Source organism: Zalophus californianus, chromosome X (genome assembly GCF_009762305.2).
Source record: "Zalophus californianus isolate mZalCal1 chromosome X, mZalCal1.pri.v2, whole genome shotgun sequence".
Classification (NCBI taxonomy): domain Eukaryota; kingdom Metazoa; phylum Chordata; class Mammalia; order Carnivora; family Otariidae; genus Zalophus; species Zalophus californianus.
In genome coordinates, this window is record NC_045612.1 from 111286777 (window position 1) to 111300404 (window position 13628).

General features: G+C 41.4%; 1 protein-coding gene across 1 annotated transcript in view; it reads right to left on the reverse strand.

Moving 5' to 3' along the window:
- PHEX (phosphate regulating endopeptidase homolog X-linked) overlaps positions 1–13628 on the reverse strand; it is a 215977-nt gene that overhangs the window by 191971 nt on the left and 10378 nt on the right. Inside the window, 1 exon segment of the mRNA XM_027607309.2 lies at positions 9121–9282. Within this exon segment, the coding sequence (XP_027463110.2) occupies positions 9121–9282 (162 nt within the window).

A 13628-nucleotide genomic window follows, 5' to 3' on the forward strand; every position in this document is an offset into this window, starting at 1 on the left:
TACGTGCTACTTCATTAAGTCGTTAAATAATAAGATCTAGCATTGGGTCTAACCATTGCTATGATTTTGAAGTGGTGATGTATGTGGATAATATTTCAAGATACTTGCAACATTTGTATCAAGAGAGAAAAATAATGCTTTCCATTGGTAACAACAGTGCCACAGCCCATAATACCAGAGTTCTGCCTACTTTCACAGTTAAAGAAAATGCTCAAGTTCCGTCAGAGGTTAGCATCTTTTCCCCTTCAAGGCCCCGGAATTCTATAGACAGCCCTCTTGAGTTAAGAATCCCCAAGGGAGAAGGGAAAGAAAAGAGGGAAGAAAGGCAAACGGGTGGGAACAGCAAAAAGTGGCATCTAAAGAGGACCTAGGACAGCCTACGATGACACTTCTCGTTTTCACCAATAAGTTTTCTTATCCATTTGTAATTTTTAGTTGGCTAGGAATCTAACATTTCTCAAGCATCTACTACGTGCCAAGTGCTTTCAAAATGTTAATTTAATCCTCGTGAAATTAATAACAGATGCTATTTATTGAATTCTGTGTAGAAGACGTTTGATGCACCTCATTGAATTAATCCAACAGTATCACCAGATAAGAAACTCCGCCTCAGTCACAGAGCCAGTAAGTGGCAGAATCCCAATTGCTTCTCAGACCCAAACGTGCGTGCCGTCCTGGGAGTTTTCCTTTTCCTTACTGTAACTTACACAAGACCACACCACCAGGGAGTCTTGGAGCCTGAGGAAGGGCTATAGCCTGTCTCACTGTCCATTCCCCTGCCCTGAAGAACAACTGACAATTACCCTCTTCCCCTCCCATCAGGGGCAAGCTCTGGCTGCATCTCAGGATTCTCTGGAACAGTATGTCAGGCCCTAGGCACAGAGGGAGGGGGAGAAAGAAGAGAAGAGAAAGCCACCCCTCTCCACTGAGTCAGCCAGCCACCCCCACCACAGCACTGAGCCACTCACCTAGGGCACGGTCTTTCTCTTCTCTCTGTAAAGTATTAGTAAGCACCAACTATGTGCCAGGCACGATGCTGGGTGCTGAGTCACAGTGAAGCCCAAAATGGCACAAAGAGTTAAGAAAAACAGCAAGCAAATATACAAACAAGTTAATTCAAATGGTTATAAGTGCCACAAAGAATACTAGTAGGGTAACAGGATAAAAAGGGACTGGATATGGGGTAGAGAACTATTTTTAATAAAGGTGCTCCCTGCCCCTTCTCTGTTGCTGAACTCTATCACTAACGTAAACTGGAATTTATTCCCAGAGAGTTCACCTTTCCAAAGGCCTATTCAGGGCTCTAGAGCAGCACTGATAGGACATTATCTGAGCCATATAGGTCATTGTTCATTTCCTTGTACATTTAAAAATAAAAATGAAACAGGTGAGGTTGTTTAATATATTTTAACAAAACAGATCTTAAAATATTATCATCTCAATATGTAATTGAGGAAATGAATCATCAATTTCTTGGTGAGATACTTCACATGTTTTTTAAAATGAAGTCTTTGAAATTTGGTGGGTATTTTTTATTTATACCACATTTCAATTCCAGCTAGCCATACTTCAAGTACTCAAAAGCCCCAAGTGGGGGGCACCTGGATGGCAGAGTTGGCTAAAGCATTCAACTCTTGGTTTTGGCTCAGGTCTGATCTCTGGATTCTGAGATCGAGTCCCACATCAGGCTCCATGCTCAGCGCAGAGTCTGCTTGAGTTTTTCCTCTCCCTCTCCCTCTGCCCCTCCCCACCGCTTGCATGTTCTTTCTCTCTCAACTATGTAAATCTTAAAAAAAAAAAAAAAAAAGCCACAAGTGGCTAGTGGCTACCATATTGAACAGTGCTGCTCTAGACTCCTGATTACAGTACTTACTGAAACATTTTGTGATGGGCAGATTTTTAAGTTCCACATGGGTAGTCTTGAGGGCCTTATTAATCTCGGCACTTCTGTATCCTCCTGTGTCTAACACAATGCCTCTTGCTAGATGTGAATGAGGAAGTATAAATTCTGGTTGCTATTGCCAAGAATCTTATGACCAAACAGACTTAGAAAAAAATCATGAGACAGTGAATGTCAAAGCACAGAGAAATAAAGAAATGCGATCTTTAATGACATGGTTCAGCTGCTGCATCAATCCTTACCGGAAGTCCATATTACTAGACATTTTGGTTACATGAACCAGAAAATGTTCTCTATTTTCAAGCCAGGTGGAGTTGGGATTTCTGTTACTTGTGGCTGAAAGCAACTGGTGCCAAGAAAAAAGTAAATGCCGAGTCAATAGTCTTGAGTTCACAGATTAATTAACACAGGCAAAATGCTGTACATTTCAATCTATTCAAAATGAATATATTTTCCCCACATTAAAGCACACACAACCCAGAATGAATCTAATGAACAGATCTGGTTCTTGTCAAGTATACCCAACTTATTTGTAATTTAACCCCTATGACAGAAGAGCTACATAAAAGCCACAGGGAGAAAGATCAGATCTTAAAATCGAATGCTTGGAGCAGAAAAGTTAAAAAGACAAGGACATGCATGGGGGATAGAAAGGGACACACAAGAAGACAGCCTAAAGGGGCGCCTGGGTGGCTCAGTTGGTTAAGTGACTGCCTTCGGCTCAGGTCATGATCCTGGAGTCCTGGGATCGAGTCCCGCATCGGGCTCCCTGCTCGGCAGGGAGTCCGCTTCTCCTTCTGACCCTCTTCCCTCTCGTGCTATCTCATTCTCTCTCTCAAATAAATAAATAAAATCTTAAAAAAAAAAGATAGCCTAAAATCCTATCAGAACTACGGGAACACAGCTTTTACACATGATGGCTGTTCTCATGGCCTCTTCACTTCCTTCAGCTATATTCTAGGGCTACATATATATTTTTCAAAGAGGCTTCAGGAAGAAATTCAGATGTATATTTGAAGGGGGTGTTTCCTAACAGGAAATTGCTAACATTTTCAATCTGACAACTTCTTTCCCTTTCTTCACACTCTATACACCCCCTCCCCTCCCCACGCTCAAATGGTGTTCTGAGATTAGGAAAAATGCAAACAACAACAAAAGACTTTTCAGGTAAAATCATTTCATTTCACATTCTAAATGTCTTCTAGGGGCGCCTGGGTGGCTCAGTCAGTTAAGCGTCTGCCTTGAGCTCAGGTCATCATCCCAGCATCCTGGGATCGACCCCCATGTCAGGCTCCCTGCTCAGCAGAGAGCCTGCTTCTCCCTCTCCCTCTCCCTCTGCTACTCCCCCTGCTTGTGCTCTGTCAAATAAGTGAATAAAATCTTTTTAAAAAAAATAAATGTCTTCTACACCGGCCCAAATCTTCATGCGGCACCTCTCTGTGCATGCGGGACCTATGATGACACATGTATAATTTGGCAACTTGCTGCTTCATGTGTGGCCACATGAGAAAGAGCCAGCATGGTCACAAAAACAGGAATCTATAAATAGCAACTCTCCCCCCCCCCATTTATACAGCAGACTCACTGAGATTTACCCCAATGGCTGGCTGCTCCCTAGCTCTTCTCCACCGTATCCCCATATTTTTTCTAATCTGATGTCTGTTTCAAAGAATTTAATGATGTCAAAGTTCAGTTTGGTACATCATACTATGTTCATGGCATGAGGAAAATTACACAATTCACTGTCTTCAATCATCTCAACTTCTTAATTATCAAATGACTTTATAGGAGCTGAAGTTTTCAGCTTTCCACTATCTTCAAAAGATGATTTGGCTAGGATCATTATAGCAAAACAAGATTGGGGGGGTTATTTAATTATGAGAACCATTTGAATCTTAGCCAGCAGATATTTACAAATAACCCATCTATGAATCATAATCATCTTTCTTTGCTCATTAATGCACAAACCCTATTTCATCTTATTGTTCTGCCAGTGCTGTGTTTGAACATAATAATATACTGCATTTCTTTACAAAATATTGGCAAAGATTGCTATTCCATAATAGAAATGAGCTGGCCCTACCCTGAGTCATCTGTCTTCTGTTTGACACAAGTGTTCTATCTCACTTATTGCCTCATGTTTCATAAGTGCTCATTTGCAAAATTTTCATCTGCTCGTTCATAAGCAACACATGCTGTGTCATCTTCATGGTCACATGAAGACAAATTTGGGAGGTTTTGTAGGAAGGAAATTTTGAGACATTCAAACACATGACTATATTCAGCCTGCTTTTAAAAAAAAAAAAAAAAAACCTGCTTCTTGGAGAGAATAAGGAATAATTTTATCTTCCAACTAGGAATCTGAGTCTTATATGCCATTTAAAGAAAAAATTCATGAAGCCAGGTTGCTGACTTCAATAGAGGGCAATTTTTCATCAGCCAGGTCTGTCAAATCCATTTTATTTCACAAATTGGACAGCCGTATCTGTGTGTTCTCTGTCAGCCATAAGAAAATGGTATTCTTTTGATTGGTTGTATTGGGTTTTATTTTTTGGATGTTCTCACTTTTTATCAAGGGTGAGGAAAAATATCTAGACAGTATTCAATATTTTTGAAAGCACATATTTACAAACGATAAGACCAGAATAAAACTAAAGCATTTGGTATGAACCTCAGAACTAGTGGTGAGACAAAATGGAAGCACAGACAACAAATATTTATAGAGGGCCTATTATATGCCAGGAACTGGACTGGGATAAAGTGTCTTTTATAAGGGTCATCTCCTCTAGTCCCCACAAGCCCTACGAAATGGGTTCTCTTACCCCCATTTGAAAGGTAAGAAAACTGAGGTAGGTGAAAGGAGTGGCCAAAAGTGGCACAGAGGAGAAATGTAAGGAAACTAGGATTCAAATGCAGGTCTGCAACTTCAACGCCCATGCTCTGAGTGGCTTACAATGAGGGGAAAAATCTGGAAATAATCTAAATGGCAACATAGGAATTGACTGAATCAATGGTAGCATATCCATACAAAGCAGTCATGGCAAAGGATGGTAAAGATCTATTTTTGACATGAGAAGATGTTAACATGTCAAATAAAAGATTATAAACATAGAATAGATGATACTTTTTGACATATAACTTGGTATGTATATTCGCATTAAAAGGTTATCACTGGGCGGCAGGACTTGACCTAGGTTCTTTTTGACTTTTTACTTTTTTTGATTTTATTATTGAAGTTCTTTTTGCAAGCTAGGAGTAACAGAACACAATAAAGAATACCTATTCAAAACAAAGAAAAATATGTATTTGGGGGTTGCAGGGGAAATACTGGAGGCATCACCAACCAAGCTAGGCATAAGAAAATTACACCCATTGTCATTGCTATTATTCAACACCATTCTGGAGGCTCTAAAAAATTCTAAAGACACCACCAAAAAGCTATTAATTAATAAGACCGTTCTATGGGTGCCTGGGTGGCTCAGTCAGTAAAGCGTCTGCTTTTGGCTCAGGTCATGATGCCGGTGTCCTGGGATCAAGTGCCATGTCAGGCTCCTTGCTCAGTGGGGAATCTGCCTCCCCCTTTCCCCCTTTCCCTCTGCCGCTCCCCCTGCTTGTGCTCTCTCAAATAAATAAAATCTTTTTTTAAAAAGACAGTTCTAACGAGATCCAATATAGACAGATCAAAGCTTTACAATGGCTTCAGGAGTTGGCAAACTTTTTCCTTACAGGTCAGAGGGTCAATATTGTAGGCTTGTGGGCCATGTGGTCTCTGTAGCAACTTCTCGACTCTGCCTAATACAAAAGCAGCCGTGAACAATGCCTAAGTGAATGGATGCACAGTCTCCCAATGAAACGTAGTTGTAAGAACAGGCAGTGAACTGGATTTGGCCCACAGGCCATAGTTTGCTGATCCCTACTTTATACCACCAAAAACAAACAAACAAACAAAAAAACAACCAGTTGATGGAAAGACTTAGCAGCAAGAAAATATATAAAGACCTAGAAATAACTTTCTGAAGGGCGATTCAGCTGTATGTATACATCCAAAATTAAACTGTGACAACTCTTTCAATACAACAACTCCGTTTCTGGACTACACATGGCTCTTTATTACAGTGTTATATACATATCTATTGACATTATCCGTGTCTATGAGAAATACATCATTTTTAAAGCACGTGACAGTAGTATGCCTAATTTTAGCTGTTTTTTTAAATAGATGGGTGTGCACATGAGGTTCTGCATATGTACCCACAAATGGAAAAAAAAAAAAAACCTGAAAAGATGTATACCCAACTGCTCCATTAGCAGTTATTTCTATGGATGGATTTATGAGCAACTTTCTTACTTTTTGCATTTTTGTTTCTTTGTACTTTCCCAAATGAGCTTATAAGTAAAATTTTTCATTTTTAAAAGAAGCAAGCAAACAAAAACAACCCTGTGTGCCTCTCAACAATTTAGTCTTATTTCTACAAATGATCAAGGATTTCATACACAGTGTCCTCAAGAAAAGCACATTGGTACTGATTTTCATTTTCACTTTAAGACATCTCTGGGAGGGGTGCCTGGGTGGCTCAGCTGTTAAGCGTCTGCCTTCGGCTCAGGTCATGGTCCCAAGGTCCAGGGATCGAGCCCCGCATCAGGCTCCCTGCTCTACAGGAAGCCTGCTTCTCCCTCTCCCATGCCCCCCCCCTTTTTTTTAAGATTTTATTTATTTGAGAGAGAGAGAATGAGAGAGAGCATGAGAGGGAAGAGGGTCAGAGGGAGAAGCAGACTCCCCGCTGAGCAGGGAGCCCGATGCTGGACTCGATCCCAGGGCTCCAGGATCATGACCTGAGCCGAAGGCAGTCACTTAACCAACTGAGCCACCCAGGCGCCCCCACGCCCCCTGATTGTGCACACTCTGTCTCTCTGTCAAATAAATAAAATCTTAAAAAAAAAAAAGACATCACTGGGAAGTGCTTTAAATTATTCTAACTCCTTCATGCCCTGAAGATAGAAATCTTCTGGCTCTAAATAATGGGTAAGGAGCATCTATTTGCAAATCTTATCTTTTTCTTATCCTTCAGTGACATTTCTACGGGCATGACTATGTGCATGCACATACATGCACCTGTGCACACATCTCTCTGTCTAGGAAGAAAAGCCAAAGAAGGGAAACCGGGAAATAGGCAAGAATGGTAAGTGAAGGACCAATGTGAGTTAATATCACACAGGGAAAGAATTATTAAATTCATTTCTCAAGGTCTTATCGTTCTATAGTATGGGAACCTCCCCTGTTGGGTTAGGGAAAAACTGACATTATTGCACATTCTTATTCTAATTTATGAAACTTTTAAGTCCTCCTAGAAAATTTAAGTCCATATGATTTATATTGTAAAAGTTATGGATAAGTTGTGAAACTTAAGCACATTTTTCCTTACAACTGGCAGTAGGTATCTAATCACTATGCCAATAGTTACAGTTGTTAAAACATATAAATTGAGACACTTAATTTTCATGTACTTAAAATCTTGGGGAGATGGAGAAGAAAAATGGATTCTTCTAACTTCTCAGAAATTCTGGAGTTCAAAAGTCTCAAATATCCAAAACACAGAAAAAAAAATTCAATGATGGAACAGAGAAAACATACCTTTTTCACTTCACATTTGATCCAAAAGTTTCTTGGAAAGATTATGTTTTCTAAAAGCTCTAGATCCTATTATTTTACACACTGGATGAAAAAGAAAAGCTTTAGATGGCCGAGTTAGGCAAATGCAATGCTCTAAATATCAGGCTACAGCACATTACTACCTCTTGCTAACAGAGAGAGCAGAAAGCTTCTTGTGCTAGATGAGTGCTCTCTCCCTGCCCAAGGATGTCTTCATCCCCATGCCCAGACCTGTGACTGTTTCCCTATATGGCAAAGGCACCTTGCAGGTAGGGACTCAGTTAAGGATCTTGAGGTGTAGAGTGATCAGGTCATAGAGCTGGGCCCTACCTCCGTAAGTAGAAGAGCCTTTTCATAAGAGAAAGAGAGAGGAGATGTGAGGAGGGAAGTCAGAGGTCAGCGTGGAGAGAGATCTGAAGATGCGACAGTGCTGGCTGTGAAGATGCGGCAGGGGCCATAAGCCAAGGAATAAAGGTGGCTTGCAGGAGCTGGAAAAGGCAAGGGCATGTATTCTCCCCTCGAGCCCCTGGAAGCCCTGCCAACTCATTTAGACTTCCAACCTCCAGAATTTTAGGATGATCAACTTGTGTTGTTTACAACCAAAGAGTTAAAAATAAAGAAATAAAGAAATAAAAAGAAATTCTTTCTAGGTGTTATGCGGCATAACTCAGTTATCAAAAAAAGAAAAAAAAACCTTCCTTTTTTAAAAGATTTTATTTATTTATTTGAGAGAGAGAGCACAAGCAGGGGGAAGAGCAGAGGGAGAGGGAGAAACAGGCTCTCTGCTGAGCAGGGAGCCTGATGGGGGCGCTCAATGCAGGGCTTGAACCCAGGACCCTGGGATCATGACCTGAGCCGAAAGATGCTTCACCGACTGAGCCACTCAGGTGCCCCGAAACATACACATTTTTGCCTTCCCAAAACAGTTACCTTATCTGGCCTTACCATCTCCCTACTTCCATCCTGAAGTGCCTTCCTCCAATAGGTCAGTAAAAAATAGATCTAATGCGAACAGAAGTGCCTCTAGTAAAAGACTTTTCCAAGTTTTGAAGTGTGTGTGTATGCACGCACACATGTATATGTGTCCATACGCATATGTGAGTATGTGTGTGTGAGCCTGTCATGACTACAGAGGACATGGGAGAAAAAAAGTCCCCCCCAGAGCCAAGTCAGAAGTTAACAGGAACAATATGACAAACACAAGGTCACCCAGAGTTCTCAAGAGACAATGAGGTGTTAAGTACATTTTGTAGCCATGAAAATCCAGGACGTAAATAAGCATGTGATGAGATTTGCTCTGAACAGAATAAGTATACTTATATAAAATAACTTTCATTAACTATTCCTTTGTTACCAATCTCAAGGAAATGCTAGTTATCCTTCAGCAGAATTTACTATTAGCTAATGCAAACATAATGAAACCTCTGCTAGGCTTATATTCGAGATCTGGGAGACTGAAATCCCACAATTTTCCTTTCAATCTTCCATTTTAAACAATCTTGGAAATGACTTTACCTGCTTACTTTTTAACTATATTAAAGTGAGTCACCAAACCCCAGTAGAAACTTACCCTTCAACTTGAGGTCAACGTTATGTCTCAGCCAAGGGTAAACCCCATAGCTTGGCATATCTTCAGGAATCGGATTACCGTTTATCCAGCCATCACAAGCAAACCGGAAGAAATTATCACAAGGGTCCACAGAGAAATTTACCTTACTCAAGATGGCAGCAGCTATTTAAAAAGAAAATCATAGGATTAATGACAAGCACTGAACACTATGTACTGTTCTCTTCCAAATTAAACAACCATTTCCTATCAACCAGTTCCCAAGCCTTGGCTTTTACTTTTCCTCTCAAATGACTCCCTGAATCAACTTCACTATATTACATTACTGAATTCAGATTGAGTGGGATTCAGGTGAATGGTTTTCGCAGGACTGCCTCTGACATCTGCGCCGCATGGGATAGGAATACAAACGGAGTCTACGGTAAACTGTCTGCAAGGAGGTGTGCAACCTTTCCTTCTAACCCGCTCATCCTTCTGCAAGGTGATTTTGCAACTCAGCCCATCAAGCGATAGGATCTATTTTCCCTGCCTTGAATCTGGGTTGGCCTTGCGATTTGCTGTGACCAACAGAACAGAGCAGAGCGACTTTTCTTGAGTTTCAAAACTAGGCCTTAAAAGACCCTTGTACCTTCCATAGTAACTCCCTTTGATTGGAGCCCTAAGACAGCCCTTTGAAGAAGCCTCCTGGAGGAGGCGAGGCCACATGGAAAATAACCCAGTCAGCACCAAGTGCCAGACATGTGACTGAAGCCATCATGGACCTTCCAGGTCAGATGACCCTCCAGCTGAATGCAGCTGTATGAATGAGCCTAGGCAAGAGCAGCAGAGGAACCCCCGATGAACCCACAGAAGAAGAAGAAATATTAAACCACTCATGTTTCAAGCCTCTAAGATTTGAGGGTAGTTTGTTCCACAGCATAAGCTGAGTGAAACAGAGGACTGTAAGTCATACTGAAATATATAAAGGATATATTTACAATATACCTCCATAAAGACCTGGAAAGCCAGGTATGAATTCCTGAGCCCCTGGACGTTTAGTGTAGCTCTCAGAGGAATGAACCCCTGGAAGAGACCCCCATGGGCCCTGCAGAGAGGCTCAGGGCCATTTAGCAGGGAATTCGGGCTTATAAAAGGATATGGCTGCTGACTTGGCCCCTGGACTATGGGAGAGGCATGGCCAGAGGAGGGCAAAGTGGGCATGGGGCCCAGGGCAAGGGCTCCTCTTGCCCAGGTCTCAGGGCAGAACTGAGTATGTATATAAGTTAACAGACAGACACAACAGACTGACTTACTTTTTCTTCCTCTTTCATAAGCCCACACACAATTACATAGGCAACACAGTCAACAAGGAGGAAGTTTGTGCATACTTAATATATAACCATGAGCTTTAAAAAACCTTTCATTAAAAAATGAGGTTCTTGGGGCGCCTGGGTGGCTCAGTTGGTTGGGCGACTGCCTTCGGCTCAGGTCATGATCCTGGAGTCCCGGGATCGAGTCCCGCATCGGGCTCCCTGCTCAGCGGGGAGTCTGCTTCTCCCTCTGACCCTCCTCCCTCTCGTGCTCTCTCTCATTCTCTCTCTAATAAATAAAATAAAAAATATTTAAAAAAAAAAAACTTAAAAAAAAAAATGAGGTTCTTGGGGCATCTGGGTGGCTCAGTTGAGTATCTGCCTTCGGCTCAGGTCATGATTGCAGGGTCCTGGGATCGAGCCCTGCATCGGGCTCCCTGCTCCGCGGGGAGTCTGCTTCTCCCTCTCCTTCTGCCGCTCCCCCTTGCTCGTGCTCGCTGGTGCTCTAGCTCGTGCACACTCTCCCTCAAATCATAAAACTTTTTTAAAAATGAGAAGGTTCCAAAATTCCTAATACTGAGCTCCAACTCTCTTCCAACTGTCATACAACTGCTGGCTACCACTCTAACACAAAGATACGCACCAATTAAAAAAAAAAGGCAGCCAATATTTTAATGACATTGGAAAGATGACATTGCATAATTTTCATACATTAATGCCAGAATATATTTCAAGTAATAAAAACCCAATGAGTTTTCAGCTAAATATGAAGGAATTGCCAAAAAAAAGTATCATCTGCATATATTTATATATGCTGGTCATCAGTTTGGTTACACGTGTCCTCCAGGTTCAAAGCTAAGGCTAGATATTTTTCTAGCCTATACTTGCTATGCAAATTTTCAACAGCTTTTTGTCCTTCATAAAGTGAATGATACAGAAATATCCTAAGTTTCTACAGGACTTCAAAATCCCCAGCACTTTCCCCTTTCCAAAAAAACCAAAGCAAAATATTGGTTTGGAGGGGCACCTGGGTGGCTCAGTCGGTTAAGCATCCAACTCTTGATTTTAGCTCAGGTCATGATCTCAGGGTTGGGAGACTGAGCCCCACATCAGGCTCCACACTGAGTGTGGAATCTGCTTCAGATTCTTGCTCTCCCTCTCCCCCGCCCCCCAACTTGTGCTCTATTAAAAAAAAAAAAGTAAAATAAAAAACTGGTTTTAGAAGTTTGATCAATTTAAAACTGGCTTAATATTTTCATCTTCGAGGATTCAGTGGTCTCCAATTATATTTTTACTTACTGCTGCTATTTTATCATATTAGTATGCAAATAAGCTAGGACATACCAAATCTTTATTTCAGTTTGTATGTATAATGATTTTGGCTGTGCAGCCACAGGACGAATCTGCTATGGGACACCCCAGGGGCAGTGATTATACAAGTGTCAGTGCCACACGATATTTACAGTCACACAGAAGAACCCTCACATTTTTATTCACATAAGTGCACTGTCTTCTGGCCACCTTCCCAAACCTCCCCCTGCCCCCAACCTAAAATGTGTCCTCTCCATCTCCTCAGTATTCTTGCTGGTACCGACAAAATCTGCAAGATCAGCTCTGACCTCAGCCTTGACAGAGTAGGGAAATACATCACTCACAGAGAATTTGGAAGTCAGCCCGCTAAGTGGGAAAACTCTGGTTTCAACCTCCCAATTCATCATTCATCGTTCACAGCTGGGCACAGGGCTGCACTTTCTGCAGAACTGAGACTTCAAATTGCAAGGGACCGTAGTTATCAAGACACCACAACTCCTTTCCCCCTGTTCGGTTCCATGGAGAAAACTCAAAGAGACTTGTTTTAATAAAGAAATTTGATGATCAAAGAAACCTGTGAAAGGCCCAACTAGGTGTTCTCTCAAGTTACTGTGTATAAGGTCAGTGGTTATGTGGTCTCCTACTAGTGTTTACTTAGAGGTGCAGGCACCACACCCCGTGTACCAGCCTGAGCTTTGAAGTGTAATCAGGGCTCAAGGGAGAGGGTGGTGTTAATAGTAAAATCATTAATATTGAGCATTTCCTCTCTGCCAGGATCTATGCTAAGCCCTTTTCAGAAAGTACAGCATCATCTGGAGCCAGACCACCTGGATTTAAATGCCAGCAACACCATGCAAAAGCTATGTAACCTTGGGCAGGTTACTAAACCTCAGTTTCCTCATCTGTAACAAGGGATAATAATCGCAACCCACGAGAGCTTCATGAGAATTAAATGAGTAAATACACATGAAGTGTTTAGAACAGTGTCAGGCACATTGACAAATAAATATGGTTGCCAGATAAAATACAGAATGCCGAATAAAACTTGAATTTCATATCAATGGCAGCTTTTATAGTTTATGTACCAAATATTGCAGGGGACATATACAAAAATAATAGCAGCCTTATTGTCTATCTGTAATTCAAATTTAACTGAGCATCCTGAACATGTATGTACATAGCTAAAGCTGACAACCTTACAAATTTTTGCTATTACAATTCCACAAATACTTATCTGAAACTCTTAAGTTATTTTTCAGAGCTCATAAATTTTCAGATTTTAGAAAACTAATACAGTGCATAAACCACAACAATGTCTGGAGTGGCACTCCTGAAGCAAGCACATTAATAGTTCCATAGGAAATATATGCATATTTTCCTAGGTGGGATAAACAAAGTCCACAACAGTCTCATGGAAGTTAAGATCTAGTTTCGCCATCACAACAATTGAAATCGGGTCCAGTCTTGCCAACTGACAGTTACGATGTTCTCCGGGTCTGGGGTTAAGAATCACACTGTGTGATCTAGTTGTAGCACCATTATTTTCTTCTATTCTCACACCTAGTATGCTAAGAACAGTACTCCCATTTTACAGATGATAAACAAGAGACTTAGGATGGTTATTCAATTAACCCAGGATCATGTGGCTTTTAAGTAGCCAGATCATGCTTCAAACCCAAGTCAGCCTGTCAGCCCTTATCCCTATTTAGCATGCCCTTTCCTTGTAATTTTTTCCACCTCTTATTTTGAAAGAGGGCTTAGAAGAGGAAATGGACAAGAGGAGGAAAAGAGAGCTATGGAGAGGAGGCATCTCACAAAGGGGTGGCACCTGCTCAGAAACGGTCCAGAGGGGATCAAACACTTCCATCTCCTGAGCTCCTAGCCTGCATGACCAGACATGCACACACGCCC